General features: G+C 44.3%; 1 protein-coding gene across 1 annotated transcript in view; it reads right to left on the bottom strand.

Moving 5' to 3' along the window:
- Positions 1 to 21612, bottom strand: part of AK9 (adenylate kinase 9) — a 1007389-nt gene that overhangs the window by 351369 nt on the left and 634408 nt on the right. The window contains exon 25 of the mRNA XM_033936269.1: positions 13533 to 13666. Coding sequence (XP_033792160.1) covers positions 13533 to 13666 — 134 coding nt within the window. The remainder of the gene's footprint in view (positions 1 to 13532; positions 13667 to 21612) is intronic.

Raw genomic sequence — 21612 nt, 5'->3', positions numbered from 1 at the left:
CCTGTGTGCCCTTTCCAATTCGAAATCTCTTGAAAATTGTAAATTCAGGATGTCAGGGATCAGTTTCTCCATAAAAGATAGGATATCCGCTCCTTCTTTGCCTTCAGGGATCCCAAGCACACGTAGGTTATTTCTACGTGATCTAAGCTGAAGATCTTCAAGATCATTTTCCAACTGTGGCATCTTTTTCAGTTGCCCTTGCATGCTCTTAATAGTGGCTTGAGATGTTGTTTGCACTGCTTCGACATTATCCAATCTAGAGGATAGTTGTGCAAAGTCCTGTTTCAACTCAGTTAGATCTTGTTTAATTTCTGTGGTGTCTTCCTTCGTTTCATTAACAATTTCTTTTATGGCACGCAGCTCTGTGAGGAGCGCATGGTTTGATTCAGAATCCGATTTGTCTTCCGTTGCTTTTTGAGGCGTTGTAGGCTCGGGCTTGTGGCGTTTGCCTACCTTAGAAGTAGCCATCAGGAAAGACAAAAGTAGAGGGCTAAAAAAATTGAAAATCCACAAAGGATAACTCTGATTTTTATTTGATTCTTTTCTTTGTATTGTCAGAGCTCACTGATCACGCTGCCATTTCTTATCGCGCCCTCTAGCGCCCCCAAAAAACGTTTTTTTTTTTTAAAGCTGAATTGAACTGCACTGCTTAAGTTTATATTTTGTGTTTTGTTGTTTGAACGCTGTGGAGTGAGGAAGTAGTTTGGGGAAGAATCCACTTGTCATCCTTGGTAGGGATTGCGGGGCCATTTGTGGCATTCTGTGAAGGCAGAAATAATTTGTGGATTTGGCTACTCCCCTCCCCCCACCAGCTTCTTTCAAGTTGGCTGGGGCCAAGCCTGTCATAACCTGGGCTTGGACACCACACTGCTTAGGCACTGGAAAAGCAGTGGACTTATATTAGCTGCCTATTTTCAAAGGCAGAACTTGAAGTTAATTTACTTTTACTTACCTGCATAAAGGTGGGAGCTGTGAGACACTGTTCTCAGCTCATCTTATTTTGTGCCAATTTTTCTGTTTTATGTTTTGTATGACAAAGAAGACTGTTTCAGAGGCATTTACTAATAAACCAAGATTTTGAGTTATTTTTGGGAATTAACTCTTTTGAATCCTGTTTCACTTTATTGAACTTGAACACCAGCAGGACTTCCAGCTTTATGGAAGCACGTCGGAGGTGAGCTATCTTGTGCGCTAGCTGGAGCCAAACTTATCCACGGGTGCCGGCTGCGCCACAACATCTGACTGTATATGTGAGCGCATATCTAAACATACACATCTGAGCGCATATCTGAACATGCACATCTGTATGATCCCATCCTCCTCAGCTTGCCTATAGCTGCATCATGCATGTTAAAAATGTACGATATGTTGATATGTGCACCTTCCTTCCTTCCCATCCATCCTCCTCAGCCTGTCCTTACACATCCACAGCTGCATGTTAATGATGATGTATATGTTATGATGATAAATAAGTGCATATAAGCACATCATTAACATGCAGCTATGGATGAATATATAATGATGTTATGAGTGTGCACCTCTTCCTTCCCACCCTCCTCAGCATGTCACATACAGCATGTTACATTACACAGACTCATAACATCATTATATATTCATGAATCAATCTGATAATCATCACCACCAGGCTGTGTGTGTTATGGGATGGAGGAAGAAAGGTGCATGTTTAAATTGCACAGGGACAGAAATCCCACCCGTCCCCGCGAGGAATCCCTCCATCCCCACCCGTCCCCGCGAGGAATCCCCTCCGTCCCTATAAACTACAGAAATAGTTATTTCATTTAATTATGCTACTGAATTAAAGGCTCTGGTAGAAACCCATTTAAAAATAAGCAAAAAGACTATTAATTTGGAAATATAAATTGGGAAGAATACATACTTTGTAAACGGGTTTCTACCAGAGCCTCTAATGTTTATAAATTTTTATTATCAACACAACTAATATACTACTTTATCCTGAAGAAAAAAAAAATAATTTTTTTCCTACCTTTGTTGCCTGGTTTCTGCTTTCCTCATGTTCTCATTTAATTCCTTCCATCCACTGTCTCTCTTCTTTCTGCGTCTTCCATTTGCTCTGTTACTGTGCCTCTCCCTTTCTCCCCCCTCCCAAATTGGTCTGGCACCCATCTTCTTCCCTCCGCTCCCCCCATAGTCTGGCATCTCTGTCTTCTTCCCTGCCAGTGTCTTCTCCCCACTCTCTCTTCCCCATTTCCTTTCAGCGTCCTTCTCCCCCCCCCCATCTTCCCCATGTCCTGTCAGCATCCTTCTGCCCCCTCTGTCTTCCACATTTGCTTTCAGTGTCCTTCTCCCCCCTGTCTTCCCCATGTCTTTTCAGCGTCCTTCTCACCCTCTGTCTTCCCCATGTCCTTTCAGCGTCCTTCTCACCCTCTGTCTTCCCCATGTCCTTTCAGCGTCCTTCTCCCCCCTCTGTCTTCCCCATGTGCTTTCAGCATCCTTCTCCACTCCTTTGTCTTCCCCATATCCTTTCAGGGTCCTTCTCCCCCCTCTGTCTTCCCCATGTGCTTTCAGCGTCCTTCTCCCCCCCCTGTCTTCCCCATGCCCTTTCAGCGTCCTTCTCCCCCCATCTTCCCATGTCCTTTCAGCGTCATTCTCCACCCCTTTGTCTTCCCCATGTCCTTTCAGCGTCCTTCTTTACCCCTTTGTCTTCCCCAGTGCTTTCAGCGGCCTTCTCCCCCTCAGTTTTATCCATTTCCCTTAAGCGTCTTTTCTTCTCCACTCCACCTTTCCTCCCTTTCTCCCTCCCTGCCCCTTACCTTTGTGGCGCTTCCCCACCCGACAGACAACAGAAAAGGCCCGGTCGAACAAACCTCCCTGCCCTGTAGCAGCGAATCTAAATTACCTTCTTACAGCAGCTGGAGTATTGAAGCTGCTATAAGAAGGTAATTTAGATTCGTTGCTACAGGGCAGGGAGGTTTGTCGGCCGGGCCTGTTGTCGGTCGGTCGGGGGAAGCGCCACAAGGCTAAGGGGACCTGACCGGCTGTGCACACTCCCCCCCATGGATACACCGGGGCGGACCGCCCCCTCCCTTCGGTACACGACTGCCTTTTCCCTACCTGCCCTGCCGCAAGCAGCCAACCGGAAGTCTTCCCGATATCAGCACTGACGTCGGAGGAAGGGAGGGCTTTGCTTAAGCCCTCCCTCCGACATCAGCGCTGACATCAGGAAGACTTCCGTTCGGCTGTGTGCTGCAGCAGGGCAGGTAAGGAGAAGGAGAGGAGACTATGCTTGCGACCCTGGGGGAGCCCGGGCCCCCTGTCAGCTCCGGGCCCCTGAATGCAGGACTGGTAGTACTGCCCTGATGGCGGCCCTGCCACCAGCTCAGAAACATTACAGTCCTTAAGCAGGAAAAACTTCTGCCAGCATAAGACACTTTCTTCTAGACAAAATATTCCAAACAAAAACACAGTTCAAAATAATGTCCTCCTCAGAGAGTTAATGGCACAGTCCAAACACTCACTTTTACAGCAGAAGTTTCAAAGTATTCACCTGTCTCAGTCCTCCAGCCTCTCACAGTCTGGCTGGTCCTCTGCTGCTGGCACTTCCCAGCTTGTACTTCCTCTCTCCACACCCATCTGCCTGACTCCCTCACCAGCTTCCATTTTAGGGGGCTCCAAATCACATCCCCTCTGCAAGGCTGGTGGGGGGCAGGTGAATCAGTTCTCTAGAGCAGTGTTTTTCAACCTTTTTATACCTATGGACCGGCAGAAATAAAAGAATTATTCTGTGGACCGGCACCCCAGACCCCGCCCCCATAATAGTACTAATTGCACCTTGTACGTCCAGTGCCTCATCTGGAAGCCTTCCCTCTGACGTTGCAACGTCAGAGAGAAGGCTTCCGGTTCAGGCGCAAGATGCCCGTAGGAGCCACTGCCCGTGGCTTTGTGCACTGAATCAGTTAGGAAGAGGGAGCTGGCTCAAAGATAATGCCGTATTGATTGTACCGCGGACCGGTGGTTGAAGAACAGTTTTGGCCCTGATGCACGTGCTGGCCCTGTGAACCGGCAGGAAATTTCTGTGGACCAGCAATGGTCCATGGACTGGTGGTTGAAGAACACTGCTCTAGAGAACTGCTACATCTGCCAGGAGTCAGATTTCCCTGCTCCTTTTTTAAAGGAACAGCAAGCATTTCAGGGGAAAATCTCCTGCCAGGATTTCAAGGCTCTATACAAGAGTGCATGCTTTCCAGAAAGACTTTCCCTGTCTCATCCTGGCTATTCCAGAGATAGTCATCGCCTGCAAGTTCCAGGGCACTGACCTAGTCAGGTCTTCTGTACTGGAACTAAACTTTACACATTTCCTAGGAACAAAACCGCTATAGGCAGTGGGTTTGTTACACCATTCATGCCTGCTTTTCTTTCTCAACCTAAATGCACCCTCTAGAAATCCCTCCTAAATATGGATAAAGCTATATTTATTTTGGAAATTGCATTGAGAGATAGCAATTTTCATATAACCAATTAAAAGAATTCCATCCAACACTGAGGTCATGGTGAACAGTGTTTTTTTTTTTTATGCTAGCTAACATGGGCACAACAAAAATCTGGCTATTGAGCAGCAGAATCTGGATACGGCTGCTGCTGAATATCTGGAGAAAGCGATGAGGTGCAGGCACTATCTGGGGTGTGTGGCAATATTCAGCCACCAGGGTAAAAGGGAAGTTGGGATGCCAAAACTGTACCCCATCTATTGGCTTCCCTTGGTGATAACACACAGTGCGGTAGCACGATGAGAATCTGGTGCTCCTTTCAGCCATTATCTGGATAGATCTAGGAGAACCTTTTTGCTGTCCTAAATCTATATGACTAGTTATCTACTGGTGGCCCTGAAATTGCTTTTATATAAATAACTCTGGTCTCCACCCTGCATCTGTGCCCACACCACACCACACTATCTACGATTCTAACTTGGACCCAGATCCACATGCAAACTAATTAGTCAATTGGCCCTGCTCCCTATTCTACACACTACATGCCTACATTTTAAAGTGTGCAATTCAAAAGGGGACTTGACCATGAGAGGGGCATGTGTGAGTCTGAGTCATTCTGAAAAATTAAACACAATGTTATAGAATAGGGTCATTTAGACACCCAGCTACCAGCATATGCATCGGGTTTCAGCATCCCATTAGGTGCAAGATCTGAACTAAACTACATGTAGCATTCTGTATAGGGTGCTTCATGAATGTTGCATTCTTCTAGCAGTAATCAACTCTGTCCCTTTTTTTTTGATTTTTAGACTTGCCGCTGCTGGGTCAGACCAATGGTCCATCCTGCCCGGCAGTCCACTCATGCGGCAGCTCCTAGGTCAAGACCAGTGCTCCAAATGAGTCCAGTCTCACCAGTTTAGCATGAACTTATCCAATTTTGTCTTGAATCCCCCCTGGAGGATGTTTTCCCCTATAACAGACTCTGGAAGAGCGTTCCAGTTTTCTACCACTCTCTGGGTGAAGAAGAACTTCTTTACGTTTGTACGGAATCTATCCCCTTTCAACTTTAGAGAGTGTCCTCTCGTTCTCCCTACCTTGAAGAAGGTGAACAATCTGCTAAGTCCATTCCCTTCAGTATTTTGAATATTTCGATTATGTCCCCTCTCAGCCTCTTCTATTCAAGGGAGAAAAGGCCCAGTTTCTCCAGTCTCTCACTGTACAGCAACTCCTCCAGCCCCTTAACCATTTTAGTTGCTCTTCTCTGGACCCTTTCGAGTAGTACTGTGTCCTTCTTCATATATGGCGACCAGTGCTGAACACAATACTCCAGGTGAGGGCGCACCATGGCCCGGTACAGCGGCATGATAACCTTCTCAGATCTGTTCATGATCCCCTTCTTTATCATTCCTAGCATTCTGTTCTCCTTTTCCACCACCGCAGCGCATTGTGCAGATGGCTTCATGGACTTATCGATCAGAACTCCCAAGTTCCTTTCCTGGGAGGTCTCTCCAAATACCGCCCCGGACATCCTGTATTTTTGTTCCCGACATGCATCACTTTGCACTTATCCACGTTGAACCTCATTTGCCATGTCGATGCCCATTTCTCGAGCTTGATTATGTCACGTTGCGGATCTTTGCAATCCCCCTGTGTCTTCACTACTCTGTATAACTTCGTATCGTCTGCAAATTTAATCACCTCACTCATCGTACCAATGTCCGGATCGTTTATAAAGATGTTGAAGAGCATGGGTCCAAGCACCGAGCCCTGTGGCACCCCGCTGGTGATGCTCTTCCAGTCTGAGAACTGTCCATTTACCCCCACTCTCTGTTTCCTATGCTCCAGCCAGTTTTTAATCCACGTGAGTATTTCACCCTCGATTCCATGGTATGCAATTTTCCTAAGTAATCGTTCATGTGGAATTTTGTCCAGAAACACTGCACTACATACATGCACCCATTTAGTTTATAAAATAAGCATGCATACTGCAAATCTGTCTCTGCTCCACCCAAACCACACCCTTAGCAATGTGAATGTACAGGTTAAGCAAATGTAGGCCCACTTTCTCTGTTAACTATTCTTATGTGTGTATAGAATTACCCCATAAATATATATCTGTATATTCAGCTGACCAACTTTAGCAAACATACATATAAAAGGTCAACATTTTGAAGTTGGCTGAATATTACCCCTCATGAACATAGTAACATAGTAGATGACGGCAGATAAAGACCCGAATGGTCCATCCAGTCTGCCCAACCTGACTCAATTTAAATTTTTTTTTTAAATTTTTTTCTTCTTAGCTATTTCTGGGCAAGAATCCAAAGCTTTACCCGGTCTGTACTTGGGTTCCAACTGCTGAAATCTCTGTTAAGACTTACTCCAGCCCATCTACACCCTCCCAGCCATTGAAGCCCTCCCCTGCCTATCCTCCACCAAACGGCCATACACAGACACAGACCGTGCAAGTCTGCTCAGTAACTGGCCTAGTTCAATATTTAATATTATTTTCTGATTCTAAATCTTCTGTGTTCATCCCACGCTTCTTTGAACTCAGTCACAGTTTTACTCTCCACCACCTCTCTCGGGAGCGCATTCCAGGCATCCACTACCCTCTCCATAAAGTAGAATTTCCTAACATTGCCCCTGAATCTACCACCCCTCAACCTCAAACTATGTCCTCTGGTTTTACCATTTTCCTTTCTCTGGAAAAGATTTTGTTCTACGTTAACACCCTTCAAGTATTTGAACGTCTGAATCATATCTCCTCTGTCTCTCCTTTCCTCTAGGGTATACATATTCAGGGCTTCCAGTATCTCCTCATACATCTTCTGGCGCAAGCCTCCTATCATTTTCGTCGCCCTCCTCTGGACCGCCTCAAGTCTTCTTACATCTTTCGCCAGAAACGGTCTCCAAAACTGAACACAATACTCCAAGTGGGGCCTCACCAATACCTTCTTCCTTCTACTGACTACGCCTCTCTTTATACAGCCCAGCATCCTTCTGGCAGCAGCCACTGCCTTGTTACACTGTTTTTTCGCCTTTAGATCTTCGGACACTATAACCCCAAGGTCCCTCTCCCCTTCCATGCATATCAGCTTCTCTCCTCCCAGCATATACAGTTCCTTCCTATTATTAATCCCCAAATGCATTACTCTGCATTTCTTTGCATTGAATGTTAGTTGCCAGGCATTAGACCATTCCTCTAACTTTTGCAGATCCTTTTTCATATTTTCCACTCCCTCATCGGTGTCTACTCTGTTACAAATCTTGGTATCATCTACAAAAAGGCACACTTTTCCTTCTACCCCTTCAGCAATGTCACTCACAAACATATTGAACAGGATTGGCCCCAGCACCGAACCCTGAGGGACTCCACTAGTCACCTTTCCTTCCTTTGAGCGACTTCCATTAACCACCACCCTCTGGCGTCTGTCCGACAGCCAGTTTCTGACCCAGTTCACCACTTTGGGTCCTAACTTCAGCCTTTCAAGTTTGTTCAACAGCCTCCTATGAGGAACTGTATCAAAGGCTTTGCTGAAATCCAAGGAAATTACATCTAGCATATGTCCTCGATCCAGCTCTCTGGTTACCCAATCAAAAAATTCAATCAGGTTCATTTGGCACGATATACCTTTTGTAAAGCCATGTTGCCTCGGATCCTGTAACCCATTAGATTCAAGGAAGTACACTATCCTTTCTTTCAGCAACACTTCCATTATTTTTCCAACAACTGAAGTGAGGCTCACCGGCCTGTAGTTTCCTGCTTCATCCCTGTGACCACTTTTATGAATAGGGACCACATCCGCTCTCCTCCAATCCCCAGGAATCACTCCCGTCTCCAGAGATTTGTTGAACAAGTCTTTAATAGGACTCGCCAGAACCTCTCTGAGCTTCCTTAGTATCCTGGAATGGATCCCGTCTGGTCCCATCGCTTTGTCCACCTTCAGTTTTTCAAGTTGCTCATAAACACCCTCCTCCATGAACGGCGCAGAATCTACTCCATTTTCTCGTGTAACTTTGCCAGACAATCTCGGTCCTTCTCCAGGATTTTCTTCTGTGAACACAGAACAGAAGTATTTGTTTAGCACATTTGCTTTCTCCTCATCACTCTCCACGTATTTGTTCCCAGCATCTTTTAGCCTAGCAATTCCATTTTTTATCTTCCTCCTTTCACTAATATATCTGAAAAAATTTTTTATCTCCCTTTTTTACATTTTTAGCCATTTGTTCTTCCGCCTGTGCCTTCGCCAAACGTATCTCTCTCTTGGCTTCTTTCAGTTTCACCCTGTAGTCCTTTCTGCTCTCCTCTTCTTGGGTTTTTTTATATTTCATGAACGCCAACTCTTTCGCCTTTATTTTCTCAGCCACTAGGTTGGAGAACCATATCGGCTTCCTTTTTCTCTTGTTTTTATTGATTTTCTTCACATAAAGGTCCATAGCCATTTTTATCGTTCCTTTAAGCTTAGACCAATGTCTTTCCACTTCTCTTATGTCCTCCCATCCTAACAGCTCTTTCTTCAGGTACTTTCCCATTGCATTAAAGTCCGTACGTTTGAAATTTAGGACTTTAAGTATTGTGCGGCCGCTCTCCACTTTAGCCGTTATATCAAACCAAACCGTTTGATGATCGCTACTTCCCAGGTGAGCACCCACTCGAACATTAGAGATACTCTCTCCATTTGTGAGGACCAGATCCAATATCGCTTTTTCCCTTGTGGGTTCCGTCACCATTTGTCTGAGCAGAGCCTCTTGAAAGGCATCCACAATCTCCCTACTTCTTTCCGATTCCGCAGACGGAACATTCCAGTCCGCATCCGGCAGGTTGAAATCTCCCAAAAGCAGAACCTCCTCTTTCCTTCCAAACTTTTGGATATCCACAATCAGATCCTTATCAATTTGCTGCGATTGAGTTGGAGGTCTGTAGACTACACCCACGTAGATAGAAGTTCCATCTTCTCTTTTCAGAGCAATCCATATCGCTTCTTCCTCTCCCCAGGTCCCTTGCATTTCGGTCGCTTGGATATTGATCTTTACATAGAGAGCTACTCCTCCACCTTTATGACCATCTCTGTCCTTCCTAAAAAGATTATATCCCGGTATGTTTGCATCCCATCCATGTGATTCACTGAACCATGTCTCTGTGATAGCAACAATATCTAGATCTGCCTCTAACATCAGCGCTTGCAGATCATGAACTTTGTTGCTTAGACTTCGAGCATTTGTGGTCATCGCTTTCCAGCTATTTTTCAGCGATAATCTCTTTTTTCGTATGGATTTTTGTTTCGTTTCACTTTCCGTTGCAATACTAAGAAGTGAGTTGCTGATATTGCTTATGTTGCAGCTTTTACTACTATCACATCTTTTCTTTTGCCGGGGGTGGTCTCTATAATTGTCCTTCGTACATACACCACCCCCACCTTCTGCATAAAAAGGGTTGCAGGGCAGAGGCTGCGAATTATAGATCGGTGAGTCTCACATCAATAGTGTGCAAACTCATGGAAACACTAATTAAAAGCAAATTGGACACGATCTTGAATGAAGGGAATCTTCGGGATCCCGGTCAGCATGGATTCACCAAGGGTAGGTCTTGCCAATCCAATCTTATCAGCTTCTTTGACTGGGTAACAAGAAAGTTGAACTTGGGAGAGTCTTTGGACGTCGTGTACCTGGACTTCAGTAAAGCTTTTGACAGTGTCCCACACCGCAGGCTGCTAAGCAAGATGGAATCGATGGGGTTAGGAGAGACACTAACTGCATGGGTCAATGATTGGCTGAGTGGCAGACTTCAGAGGGTGGTGGTTAATGGTACCCTCTCTAAAACATCAGAGGTGACCAGTGGAGTGCCGTAGGGCTCGGTCCTGGGTCCACTCCTTTTCAACATATTCATAGGGGATCTGACTCAAGGGCTTCAAGGTAAAATAACACTATTCGCCGATGACGCCAAACTATGTAATATAGTAAGTGAATGCAGTTTACAGAATTATATGGCGCAGGACCTGCTTACATTGGAAAGTTGGTCCTCAACCTGGCAACTAGGCTTCAATGCTAAGAAATGTAAGGTCATGCACCTTGGAAGCGGAAATCCATGCAGGACGTACTTCTTGAACAGAGAAACTTTAACTAGGACTTCAGCAGAACGAGATTTAGGAGTAATCATCAGTGCAGACATGAAAACTGCCAATCAAGTGGAGAAGGCTTCATCTAAGGCAAGGCAGATATTGGGTTGTATCAATAGAAGTTTCGTCAGCCGAAAGCCTGAAGTCATAATGCCATTGTACAGGGCCATGGTGAGACCTCATCTGGAGTACTGTGTGCAATTCTGGAGGCCACATTACAGTAAAGATGTGCGCAGAATTGAATCGGTTCAGCGGACGGCCACCAGGATGATCTCGGGGCTCAAGGGTCTCTCGTACGAAGAGAGACTGAACAAATTGCAGCTCTACACTCTCGAGGAACGTAGGGAGAGGGGAGACATGATCGAAACATTTAAGTACCTCACAGGACGTGTCGAAGTGGAAGATGATATTTTCTTTCTCAAGGGACCCTCGGCCACAAGAGGGCACCCGCTCAAACTCAGGGGCGGAAAATTTCATGGCGACACCAGAAAGTATTTCTTCACAGAGAGAGTGGTTGATCATTAGAACAAGCTTCCAGTGCAGGTGATCGAGGCAGACAGCGTGCCAGACTTTAAGAATAAATGGGATACCCATGTGGGATCCCTACGAGGGTTAAGATAAGGAAATTGGGTCATTAGGGCATAGACAGGGGGTGGGAAAGCAGAGTGGGCAGACTTGATGGGCTGTAGCCCTTTTCTGCCATCATCTTCTATGTTTCTATGTTAGTTTAAATGCCTAGAAAAATATTGTCTAAATTTCTCTGCAAGGTTTCTTTTTCCTGCTGTAGTAATATGTAGCCCATCAGTGCAATATAGCTTCTTGTCCTTCCATGTATTTCCCCATCCTCCTATGTACCTGAAGCCTTCTTGATGACACCAGGCTCTGAGCCATCTATTAAAGTCCTCTGTGTTTTTCGCTCTTTGCTCTCCTTTCCAAATACAGGCAGTATTTCAGAAAAAGCTAAAGTCTTTACAAAAGGTTTCACGCCCTCACCAAGCTCCCGAAAAGCTTTCTGTGCTGAAAGTGAGGAGTGTTGGCCAGGTCATTTGTTCCCAGATGGATAACAACATCAGTGTTAAAATCCTTAGTTTCTTCCTTAATTATAGTCAGTATTTGCCTGGAACTCCTGGTAGCTGAGGATCCTGGAAGACATTTCACTATTTTGGTCTCCTCGCCCTGTGTTCCAAGGTTAATGCCTCTGATGAGGGAATCCCCCAACAGTAATAGTTTTCTGTTTTTGGCTTTTTTATTTGTACTTAGGGTGCGCTTGTTCTCTTGAGTTACCTTCATTGGTTCCAGTCCCACCTCCCTTCTGTTTTCTTGAGTATCGCAGTGCACTAGTGGAGCGAAGGAATTCTGTAGAGGTAATATTAGTGAAGGTGGATGTTTCTGTGTTACATGTCGCAGTCTTCTGGCCACATTGAGGTGGAAGAAGATATCTTCTTCCTTACAGGCCCTACGGCGACAAGGGGGCATCCGCTGAAAATCAGGGGAGGGAGATTCCATGGTGACACTAGGAAGTACTTCTTCACCGAAAGAGTGGTCGACCGTTGAAATAATCTTCCACTTCAGGTAGTTGAGGCCAGTAACGTGACTGATTTTAAGATCAAATGGGATCAACACGTGGGCTCACTTCAAAGAGGAACTTAGAGGGGAGGTTATTTGAGTGGGCAGACTTGTTGGGCCATAGGCCCTTTTCTGCCGTCATATTCTATGTTTCTAGTTTCTTGAGCCTACTGTGACCCATTTATTCCTGGGCTGTTTTATTCTTTGAGGTAGAGGTGGTAAGTTGGTATGATTTTGTGGAGTGATGGAAGCTGCTTTAATTGTATTCAATTCCTGTTTAAGGAAGGCTTGGATAGGTTCCTAGAGGACAAAGGGATTGAGGGGTATAGATAAGTGTAGAGATGGGTTATAGGGATAGGAGTAGAGGTAAGTTACAGGAATAGGAGTAGAGATAGGTTATAAAGCTAGTCGGGGACCACTGCTCAGGCAAAAGGGCCTGATGGGCCGCCGCGGGAGCGGACCGCTGGGCGAGATGGACCTCTGGTCTGCCTCAGCGGAGGCAACTTCTTATGTTCTTATGTTCTTAAGTGTGCAGAGCTCCTCCTTAATACTGGCAAGTTGAAGACAGATGGGGCAAGCCTTAAGCCTCCAAATAGTTTGTCTTGGAATTAAAGCACCACAGTGATTGCATAGAATAAAGGTCATCTTGATTGGTTGTGAAGTCCTGATTATATGGGTCTCTATATATGAATAGTGGTCCCTGGGGTTGATGGGACTATAAGTCTTACCCTTATTCCTATGAAGGGAAAGGGAAAGAGGAAATAAGATTTAACAGAGGAAAAAGAAGGGTTTATTTTTTGTGTTTTTTTATATTTTTTTTTTAGTAAGAAACAGGGAGGAGAATAGAAATTAAGCAGATATAATGCTGAAAACCAATGAAAAGAGCAGAATATGAAATGCAGAGCAACTTATCTTATTGAATGAAGTTCCAGGGCAGCCTTGTTCACAGCAATGTCCCAAAGATAATGCAATTAACCTTAGAAGTAAAACAGAGCCCCTCCCTTCTCCACCTAATCAGCAGAAAACAATGGCTGAATACTAGTAAGACAGAAATATAGGCTCTATACCACCTAAAACACAGTATTTTAAACAAAAATGCAGGTTCTATCAGTGCTACCCTATAAAACACAGGATTTATAACAGGATTTTCCCTAATTTAGTCTCTCTACTAAGCACAGGCATTTTTGGCTGAGAGTGGTCTCACTAGATAGGCTTTACTAGTGTTGTCCTGTTTCATCTAAATCAATTTATACAAATTACAGTACTGCTAAAATATGCAGTTATCTGCTTGTTTGAAACAGCATCCTGCAACACAACTGCATGGCCTGATGCAGCTGACACCAGACCTATCCTGAAGGAAGACTTTACTTGTGACTCTTACTTCTTCCTCTTCTACATCTTCCTCCTCCTCTTCTTCTTCTTCTTCTGCTTCAGCATCCTGCTCAGCCTGAAAATCTTCTGCTTCTTCCTCCAAATCAGCTGGTGCCATTTCCCAGCCCTGACATTTTAGCCGACCTGCCAGAATCAGTCAGACAGTCATGTCAGTACATCAGAATAACAGGATTATATAACACAGTGCACTAAAAAGGTTGTATAGAAAAAATCTCCACATTAAGTACTGAAATATGCATAGGCAGATCGCCTACACAGGAAAAGGAGATTATGTACGTACCCTGGTAAGATTTTTTCCAGTAGATAGGTGAGAGATTCTAGACCATAGGGTTATTTCCCTTTACTCGCTTGGACTGCAGAAGAGAACCATTCCAGGTTTACCACTTTGCCTCTAGGGTACTTCATAGGTTAGCTTAGCTTCATCCCTCAGTCAATCACCAAGCATGAAAGGACACTGACGTCTGTGAAGTAGAGCCTAAACAGTGATCTGCTTAAAACAACTAAGAGCAGCCATAACTGCCAACACAAGCTTCAAAAGAGCTCAGGAAATACTCCCAAAACCGGGTGAACTTATGTACAACTAATTCCCAGTTGCAAGGGCTGACCAGCCTCCACGAAACAAGATAATAACAGCTAAGGAGGCAGAAATGTGACAATGAAGTCTGGAATCTGAATCTGAAAACAGGCACAGCAAAGACAGGGCAGGGTGTCTAGAACAGTGTTTTTCAACCTTTTTACACCTATGGACCGGCAGAAATAAAATAATTATTCTGTGGACCGGCATCGGTCTGTGGACCGGCGGTTGAAGAACACTGGGCTAAGTTGTGGGCCAGTCCCCGCCCATCTCTACCCAATCTCCACCCCAGACCCCGCCCCCATAATAGTATTAATTGCACCTTGCACATTCTGTGCCTCATCTGGAAGCCTTCCCTCTGATGTTGCAACGTCAGAGAGAAGGCTTCCGGTTCAGGCGCAGGATGCACGTAGGAGCCACTGCCCGTGGCTTTGTGCACTGAATCAGTGAGGAAGAGGGAGCTGGCTTGAAGATAATGTCGCATCGATCGCACCGTGGACTGGCGGTTGAAGAACACTGTTTTGGTCCTGATGCATGTGCTGGCCCTGTGGACCGGCAGGAAATTTCTGTGGACCGGCACTGGTCCACAGACCGGTGGTTGAAGAACACTGGTCTAGAATGTCTCACCTATCTACTGGAAAGCACAGTTACTTACCGTAACAGTTGTTATCCAGGGACAGCAGGCAGCTGTTCTCACATATGGGTGACGACCAGTGTTCCCGCTAAGGTGCGTTGGCCTGCGCGCGCGCACAAAATATTACATCGCAGCGCAAAGTTTCTCTTCACAGCGCACACACGCGTCGCAAAGGTAAGGGGAGGTAAGGTAAGGGGACGCATTGGGGGGATTGCACTTCCCCACAATTGCCATGCTTCGGTTCCTCTTCTTCCTTCCTTCCTCCCCCCCCCCCCCGCGGGACCCTGCGGCACCATCAACTCTTACTCCCTCTAATGTCGGCCCTGCAGCTCCAGACTTCCTCGCACCTTCTCCCCTCCCCCTTTGGATCGCTATTATTTTAAATGTTATAGCCGCGGAGCTGTATCCATCAGTGGAGATGTCTAACCTCGGCCTGCCCCGGAACTCTTACTGCAGCAGCCGCCCGTCTAGGCAGGAACAGGAAGTCACTGTTGCAGTAAGAGTTCCGGGGCAGGCCGAGGTTAGACATCTCCACTGATGGATACAGCTCCGCGGCTATAACATTTAAAATAATAGCGATCCAAAGGGGGAGGGGAGAAGGTGCGAGGAAGTCTGGAGCTGCAGGGCCGACATTAGAGGGAGTAAGAGTTGATGGTGCCGCAGGGTCCCGCGGGGGGGGGGGGAGGAAGGAAGGAAGAAGAGGAACCGAAGCATGGCAATTGTGGGGAAGTGCAGAGCTGCAGGGAAGAGTGTTGCGGTACCCAGCTGGAGGGAGAAGGAAGATGAGGGAGGGAATTAAAGGAGATGCCAGGGCTTGGAGCATAGGAGGAAGGTATGCCAGTCTAAGGGAAAAGGAAGGGGGAGATGTGAGAGCATGGAGGGGGAGCGAAAGATGGAAGAAAAGGAAAGGAGAGAGATGCCAGAGAATCAGGGAAGGGGAGATACCAGACTATGAGGAGAGGTGTGGGAGAGGGAAGGCGAGGAGAGAGATGCCAGACCAATGGGGTGAAAGGAGAGATGGAAGGGGGAGGCATACAGTTTCTGGAAGGGGCATAGAAGGAGAGAAGATGCCATATAGGGGAAGAGAGACGGCAGACAGTGAATGGAAGGAAGAGAGTTACAAGAAGATGAGGAAAGGAGAAACCACAGAAGACAAAGGTAGAAAAAAATTTCTATTTATTTATTGCTTTAGGAGACATGTGTCACTGTTTCTGTGAAGCATTGTATGCAGAGTCCAGCTTCTTGCTGGTTCAATTTAACCTTTGTCTATGTATTTTTATTTTATCCCCCCTTTTACAAAACTGTGAAGCGTTTTTAGCACCAGCCTTGGTGGTAGCAGCTCTGATGCTCAGAATTTTATGAGCATCAGAGCTGTTACCTCCGTAGCTAAAATCCACACTACAGTTTTGTAAAAGAGGGAGGGGTTAGTTTGTGATTACATATTCCTTACTAGGCGAAGGTGTTTTCTGTGTTCTGTGTGTTCGAAAGACATGGTTTTCTGTTAGGATTGACGGTGTAGGATTGATCTGTGCTGGTCTGGCTTGTTTAGTTTTACAATGGGTGTATTGATGTACTGCTCACTGCAATATGTAAGATGCTGCCTTTTCCTAGGTACTCATGTGTGACGTGTGGTTTGTTACTAAAAATCATGTTTTTCTTACAGATGGGGGGGGGTGCCAAAAAATGATGGGCCCCGGATGTTACATATGCTAGGTACGCCACTGTATGTAAAGATACCAGAAAGCTGGCGTAGCAAAAACTTCTAAGTTTTGAGTATTTAACCCTCCCACAATCTCACGGGCACTCGTTTCAAGTTTATTGAGATTTTGATTTAAACGCAATATCAAATATTTTCAATGCGTATAACAAAAATAAATTTGGGGAAATAAATAAAACCATTTGAACCAGTGTTCCCGCTAAGCTGCGCTGGCGTGCGCTGGCGCACAAAATATTACATCGCAGCGCACACGTTTCTCGTCACAGCGCACGATCGGAAGAGGCGTACGGCAGATGGCAGGGCGGCGAGAGGAGAATCGGGCGAGTTGGCTCATAACTTGCTGGCGCCCGATATTTTTGGCTCACGGTGAAAAAAGTTTGCTCACAACACCCGCCCGCTTAGAGGGAACACTGGTGACGACATCCACAGAGCCTCGATGCGGACAGCCTCGCAAGCATACTTGCTTATAGAAACTTCAGAAGTTTCGAGTCAGCCTCCCGCCCAGCACAGGGCGAATCTCCTCAGTTCAGATAGCTAGCAGAGAAGCCAGGAGCTGCTACTTGCCTTAAAGACTACTAAACCAACAGCCGGGAGCTACTTCTTGCCAATTAAAGACTACTAAACCAACAAACAATATCTCCAAAACAAGAAATAAAAAATTCCATACTAGCAGAGGCAAGATAAATCCTGTAGAATTCTGGTCTCACTATGAGATCATATCAGAACAAAATGAAGAAACCGAACAATTTATGAACTCATGGACTAACATTCTAAATGAAATGGCCCCCATCAAAACCTGTAGAAATAGACTTAGAAACCTAGAGGGCTGGTTTGATACAGAGCCGCTGACGATTAACAGAGAAAAGAAAATCGGAAAGACTATGGCTAAAATCAGGAGCACAAGAGCATAAAGTTGCCTGGAGATTAAAACTAAAAAACTACAAAAATCTGTCCAAAGAAAAACGCAAAAACTTCTATGCCCACAAAATCGGCAACATTTCAACCAATAGTAGCAGCCTTTTTAAGTTGGTAAACAATTTATACAATATAGAAACATTCACTGACACTCCCGAAGTACCTACTCTAACTGCAAACAGCATGGCTGATTTTTTAAATTCCAAAATACACAATTACCCGATCCAAGATGGCGATCGTATAGGTAGGCTGTGTGATTGCTCCCGATAGCCTTCTTGAAGTGGTTACTTTTTCCGAATTTCAGCACTATTTCCTACCTTGAAGATGCCTAAACGGTGAGGGAGAAGTGTCGCTGGGGCCTCGTGGCACTCCGGGGCTCCCGCAACTGGCAATATTGAAGAGCTTATCCGGTGCATGCAGGACACGTCGACAGGAGCAGGGCTACCCCCGCTGGAGACGCTGCAGGGGAACGGCACGCAGCAGTCCTCCTTGGGGCTTGAAACTACCTTTAGCCCTGATTTGCGAGCACCGCCCCCGCATCCTCGAACAGCCAGTTCCCCGAGGGAGGGGGAACTTCCAGGAGTTGGAGTGCTTCCCCTCCCGGAGGCAGTAGAGGTCAGTTCGGGGGACGGAGATTTGGGTTCCCAGTTTTCTTCGGGGAGCCTGAATATGGAGTTGGAGGCTTCAACAGCTGCGGGAGATAGATTGGCCCAGCCTGAACAGTTTGTGGAAGACTTGCCAGTGGGTGAGCATAAGACTATATATTTACAATTTCCTCAGTTAAATAAACCCCAGGAAGTAACGTTGGATGCCCTGTGGGACTTGGTTGCTACTATTCCCAAGACCATAACTTCTCAATTTAACCAAGTTGAAGAACGGTTTAAAGAGTATGATAAGGATATTTCAGGATTACAGAAAATTATCACTGATATAAAATTACAGATGGAAAACCAACAATAGAATATAAACTCTTCTAAAGTAGTACAGGAGGCATTAATTAAAGATAACACAAATCTAAGAAGAAAACTTGAATCACTTGAAAATTTTTCAAGAAGTAATAATCTTAGATTAATTAATTTTCCTAAGATTACAACAATAACTCCTAGAGAAATGGTTAATCGTTATTTAAAAGAAATATTGGAAATTCCTGAATCATCTATTCCACCTTTTACTCGGGTTTATTATCTTCCTTTCAAAGAAATTAAAGATCAAAAGAATTTACAAGAAGTAACTCAAGAACCTCAAGAACCTTTGGATGTGACTGCCTTATTAGAATCCTCAGATATGGAAGTAGCCACTCCGGCAACTTTGCTTCTTTCAGTTGCTCTCACAATGGATAAAACATGGTTATTGAAATTACACTTTAAAAATAAACATAAAGAATTTTTGGGACTGAAAGTTCAAATGTTTCCTGATTTGGCCAGGGACACACAGAGGCGGAGAAAATAATTTTTGTTATTAAGACCAGCAATTACTGCCCTGGGTGCTACCTTTTTTCTTAGGTATCCTTGCAAATGTATAGTCCATTATAAGTCACATAAATTTGTTTTCTTTGAACCTTCACAACTGACAACATTCCTATCACTGTCAAGGCTGGAGATAGCTCATGATGGATAGATGACGGCCCACCACAGTTTTACCTATATTTTCTTCATTAATTGAAAGCTTAAATTCCGTTTAAATTTAATCTTGGATCTTATATGAGGACTTAAGCGAGATTTAAGATGGAATTTATTTCTTGATTTTTTACATATATGTTTGAATGTATTTCTTATCTTTCTTTAATCATGCTTTCTGTACAAGTTTATACTTGATTATTATTTTTTGAAAATTTATTAAAAAATAATAAAATTCCAAAATACAAAAATCAAGATCTTCGCTAACCACCTTGGCCAAGCCCCACTGGTGCTACCCCATTCTGCAAGATTCAGACGATTCTAGAGCTGATCTGTTCTGGAACAAATTCTCAACCATTGACTGGCAAACTTTTAGTAAATACTACAATAAGTATGTTAATTCCTACTGCAGATTGGATACCTGTCCTCCAAATGTCATGAAATCTGCCCCAGTCAATTTTAAGGCCAAGATGCTGACTTGGGTAAACTTTCTATTATCCTCAGGGAAGTTCCCAGTGGATCAAGGCCATATTATGATTACACCAATTTAAAAAAATGCAAAAGAACCATCTAACATCGCATCTAACTTCAGACCTATCGCCAATATCCCTCTGGCAACCAAAATAGCAGAAGAGGAGGTAAATTCCGAGCTCACCACAGATTTGGAGAAAAACAACATCTTACATGACAACCAATCCGGCTTCTGGTCAGGTCACAGTACCGAAACAATTATAGCTTCTCTGTTTGATTACCTTCACCTACTTTTCAGCCAAGGCTCATGTGCTCTGATATTGCAACTTGATCTGAGTAGTGCATTTGACTTGGTTGACCATGCTATTCTGCTGGAATGTTTGACATCTATTGGAATCTCAGGCCATGTTCTCAATTGGTTCCAAGGGTTTCTGGGAAATAGATCCTATAAGGTGTTTAAGAACAATACTATCTCCTACGGTTGGGACACTTGGAGGAGACTCTGCTTTGCTGCCCCGAGTCTCCCGCAGCTCGTTGGTAATACATCGGGCAGGCACTAGGAGAGACGGACCCCTGACGTCATCGGGTCCGTCTCTACCGATTACCTTAAATTGGACACCGCAGCCGTGCCCAAAGGGGTAGGTTCTGCCCCTTGGGAGCCACTTGGAGCAATGAGGAGCTGAGGAGCAGGAATCCAGGTCGTATAAATATTAATCTGCCAGGCCATGGGGAAAAGGAAAATTAAACCTAAAAGTTCAACACCTGCTTTATCTGGTCCCATGAATAGGCATTTGACATTTTCTACTAATAATCCTCCACAAACTTTAATTGATATGACATCACCCATATCGGGTGCATCAATGAGCCCCCACAAAAGAACTCCCCACCTTCACCCAGTATCAGGTGATAGCAGAAAAGTTACTCCTGCTATTTCCACTGAATATGTGGTACCCTCTATTCAGACAAGTAAATTAGCCTTTATTGAAATTCCTAAACCACTTGAATTTTCAAGTGTAGTAAGCAGTGGAAACACAGGATATTACCCTTAAAGATTTGTGGTTAGGTATATCTAGAGTTGAAGGGATTCTCAGAGAAACAGTGAAACAAACATTGGACTTTTCACACTCTGTGTCTCAAAAATTTGAAAATGTGGATTCCAACTTAAGTTGTTTGGATAAAAGATTAAGTGTGGTTGAAATTCAAAGTAATACACTTCAAGCTGTCTCAGTATTTGCTGTTAAGGATTCTACGGTGTTACATTCTAAAATGGAAATGTTGGAAAATGTTTATAGAGCGAGAAATCTCCGCTTGGTTAATTTCCCAGACTCATTTATTGTCTCCTGAAATCCTGTTAAGGAAATATTTTAAAGAAATACTGGGATTACCCAATGCAGAAAATTTCTCAATAGATAATTACTATTATGTTCCGCAAAGAAAAATACAATCCGCCCAGGAAGTGGACCATCTGGTTACTAATGAAATAAATTTGACAGAGTTTCTGGAAGATAGACAGGATGTGATCCAGATTAGGTCCACACTGATAATAACACACATGAGTGAGATAGATAAAATGTTAATAATAAAACTTTACTTCAAAAATAGGTTGACAAAATTTTGTGGAGATTTGGTTAGAATTTTCCCCGATGTCTCAAGAGCTACGCAACTTAGAAGGAAAGAATTTTTAAAATTAAAAACAAGAGTTTTAGCTCTTGAGGCATCATTTTACTTAAAATTTCCATGTAAATGTCTTGTTAAATTACAAATAGTTTTATAGCATACAAAACTTCAGGTAGCTATTTCATAAACATAAGTTTAATAGAAATAAGAATTTCTTCTTCCTTATTTCAACTAGCGACCTTTAAAGATATTTCTTAGGTCCTCAGCGTCACCACTCAGAACTCAAACTTATCACTGTCCTGAGCTTTACGTGGCAAATCGTCACTGGGTCTAATTTTTCATTTTAGCTTCTATCAAGAGCTTTAAAGACTTATGATTTTCTATAGTTTATAATTTAATTTAATTTCACTTAGCTTCTATGTTGCTGTACTGTCTCTTTTTAGAGATGTCTCATATCAAGCAGGGTGACATAGCCGACATGTTTTGCGGGAACCGCTTTATCAAGGCACCACCCCTCTTATGCTA

The sequence above is a fragment of the Geotrypetes seraphini genome, chromosome 3 (assembly GCF_902459505.1).
Source record: "Geotrypetes seraphini chromosome 3, aGeoSer1.1, whole genome shotgun sequence".
NCBI classification, from domain to species: Eukaryota; Metazoa; Chordata; class Amphibia; order Gymnophiona; family Dermophiidae; genus Geotrypetes; species Geotrypetes seraphini.
This window is presented reverse-complemented; position numbering and strand designations above follow the sequence as displayed.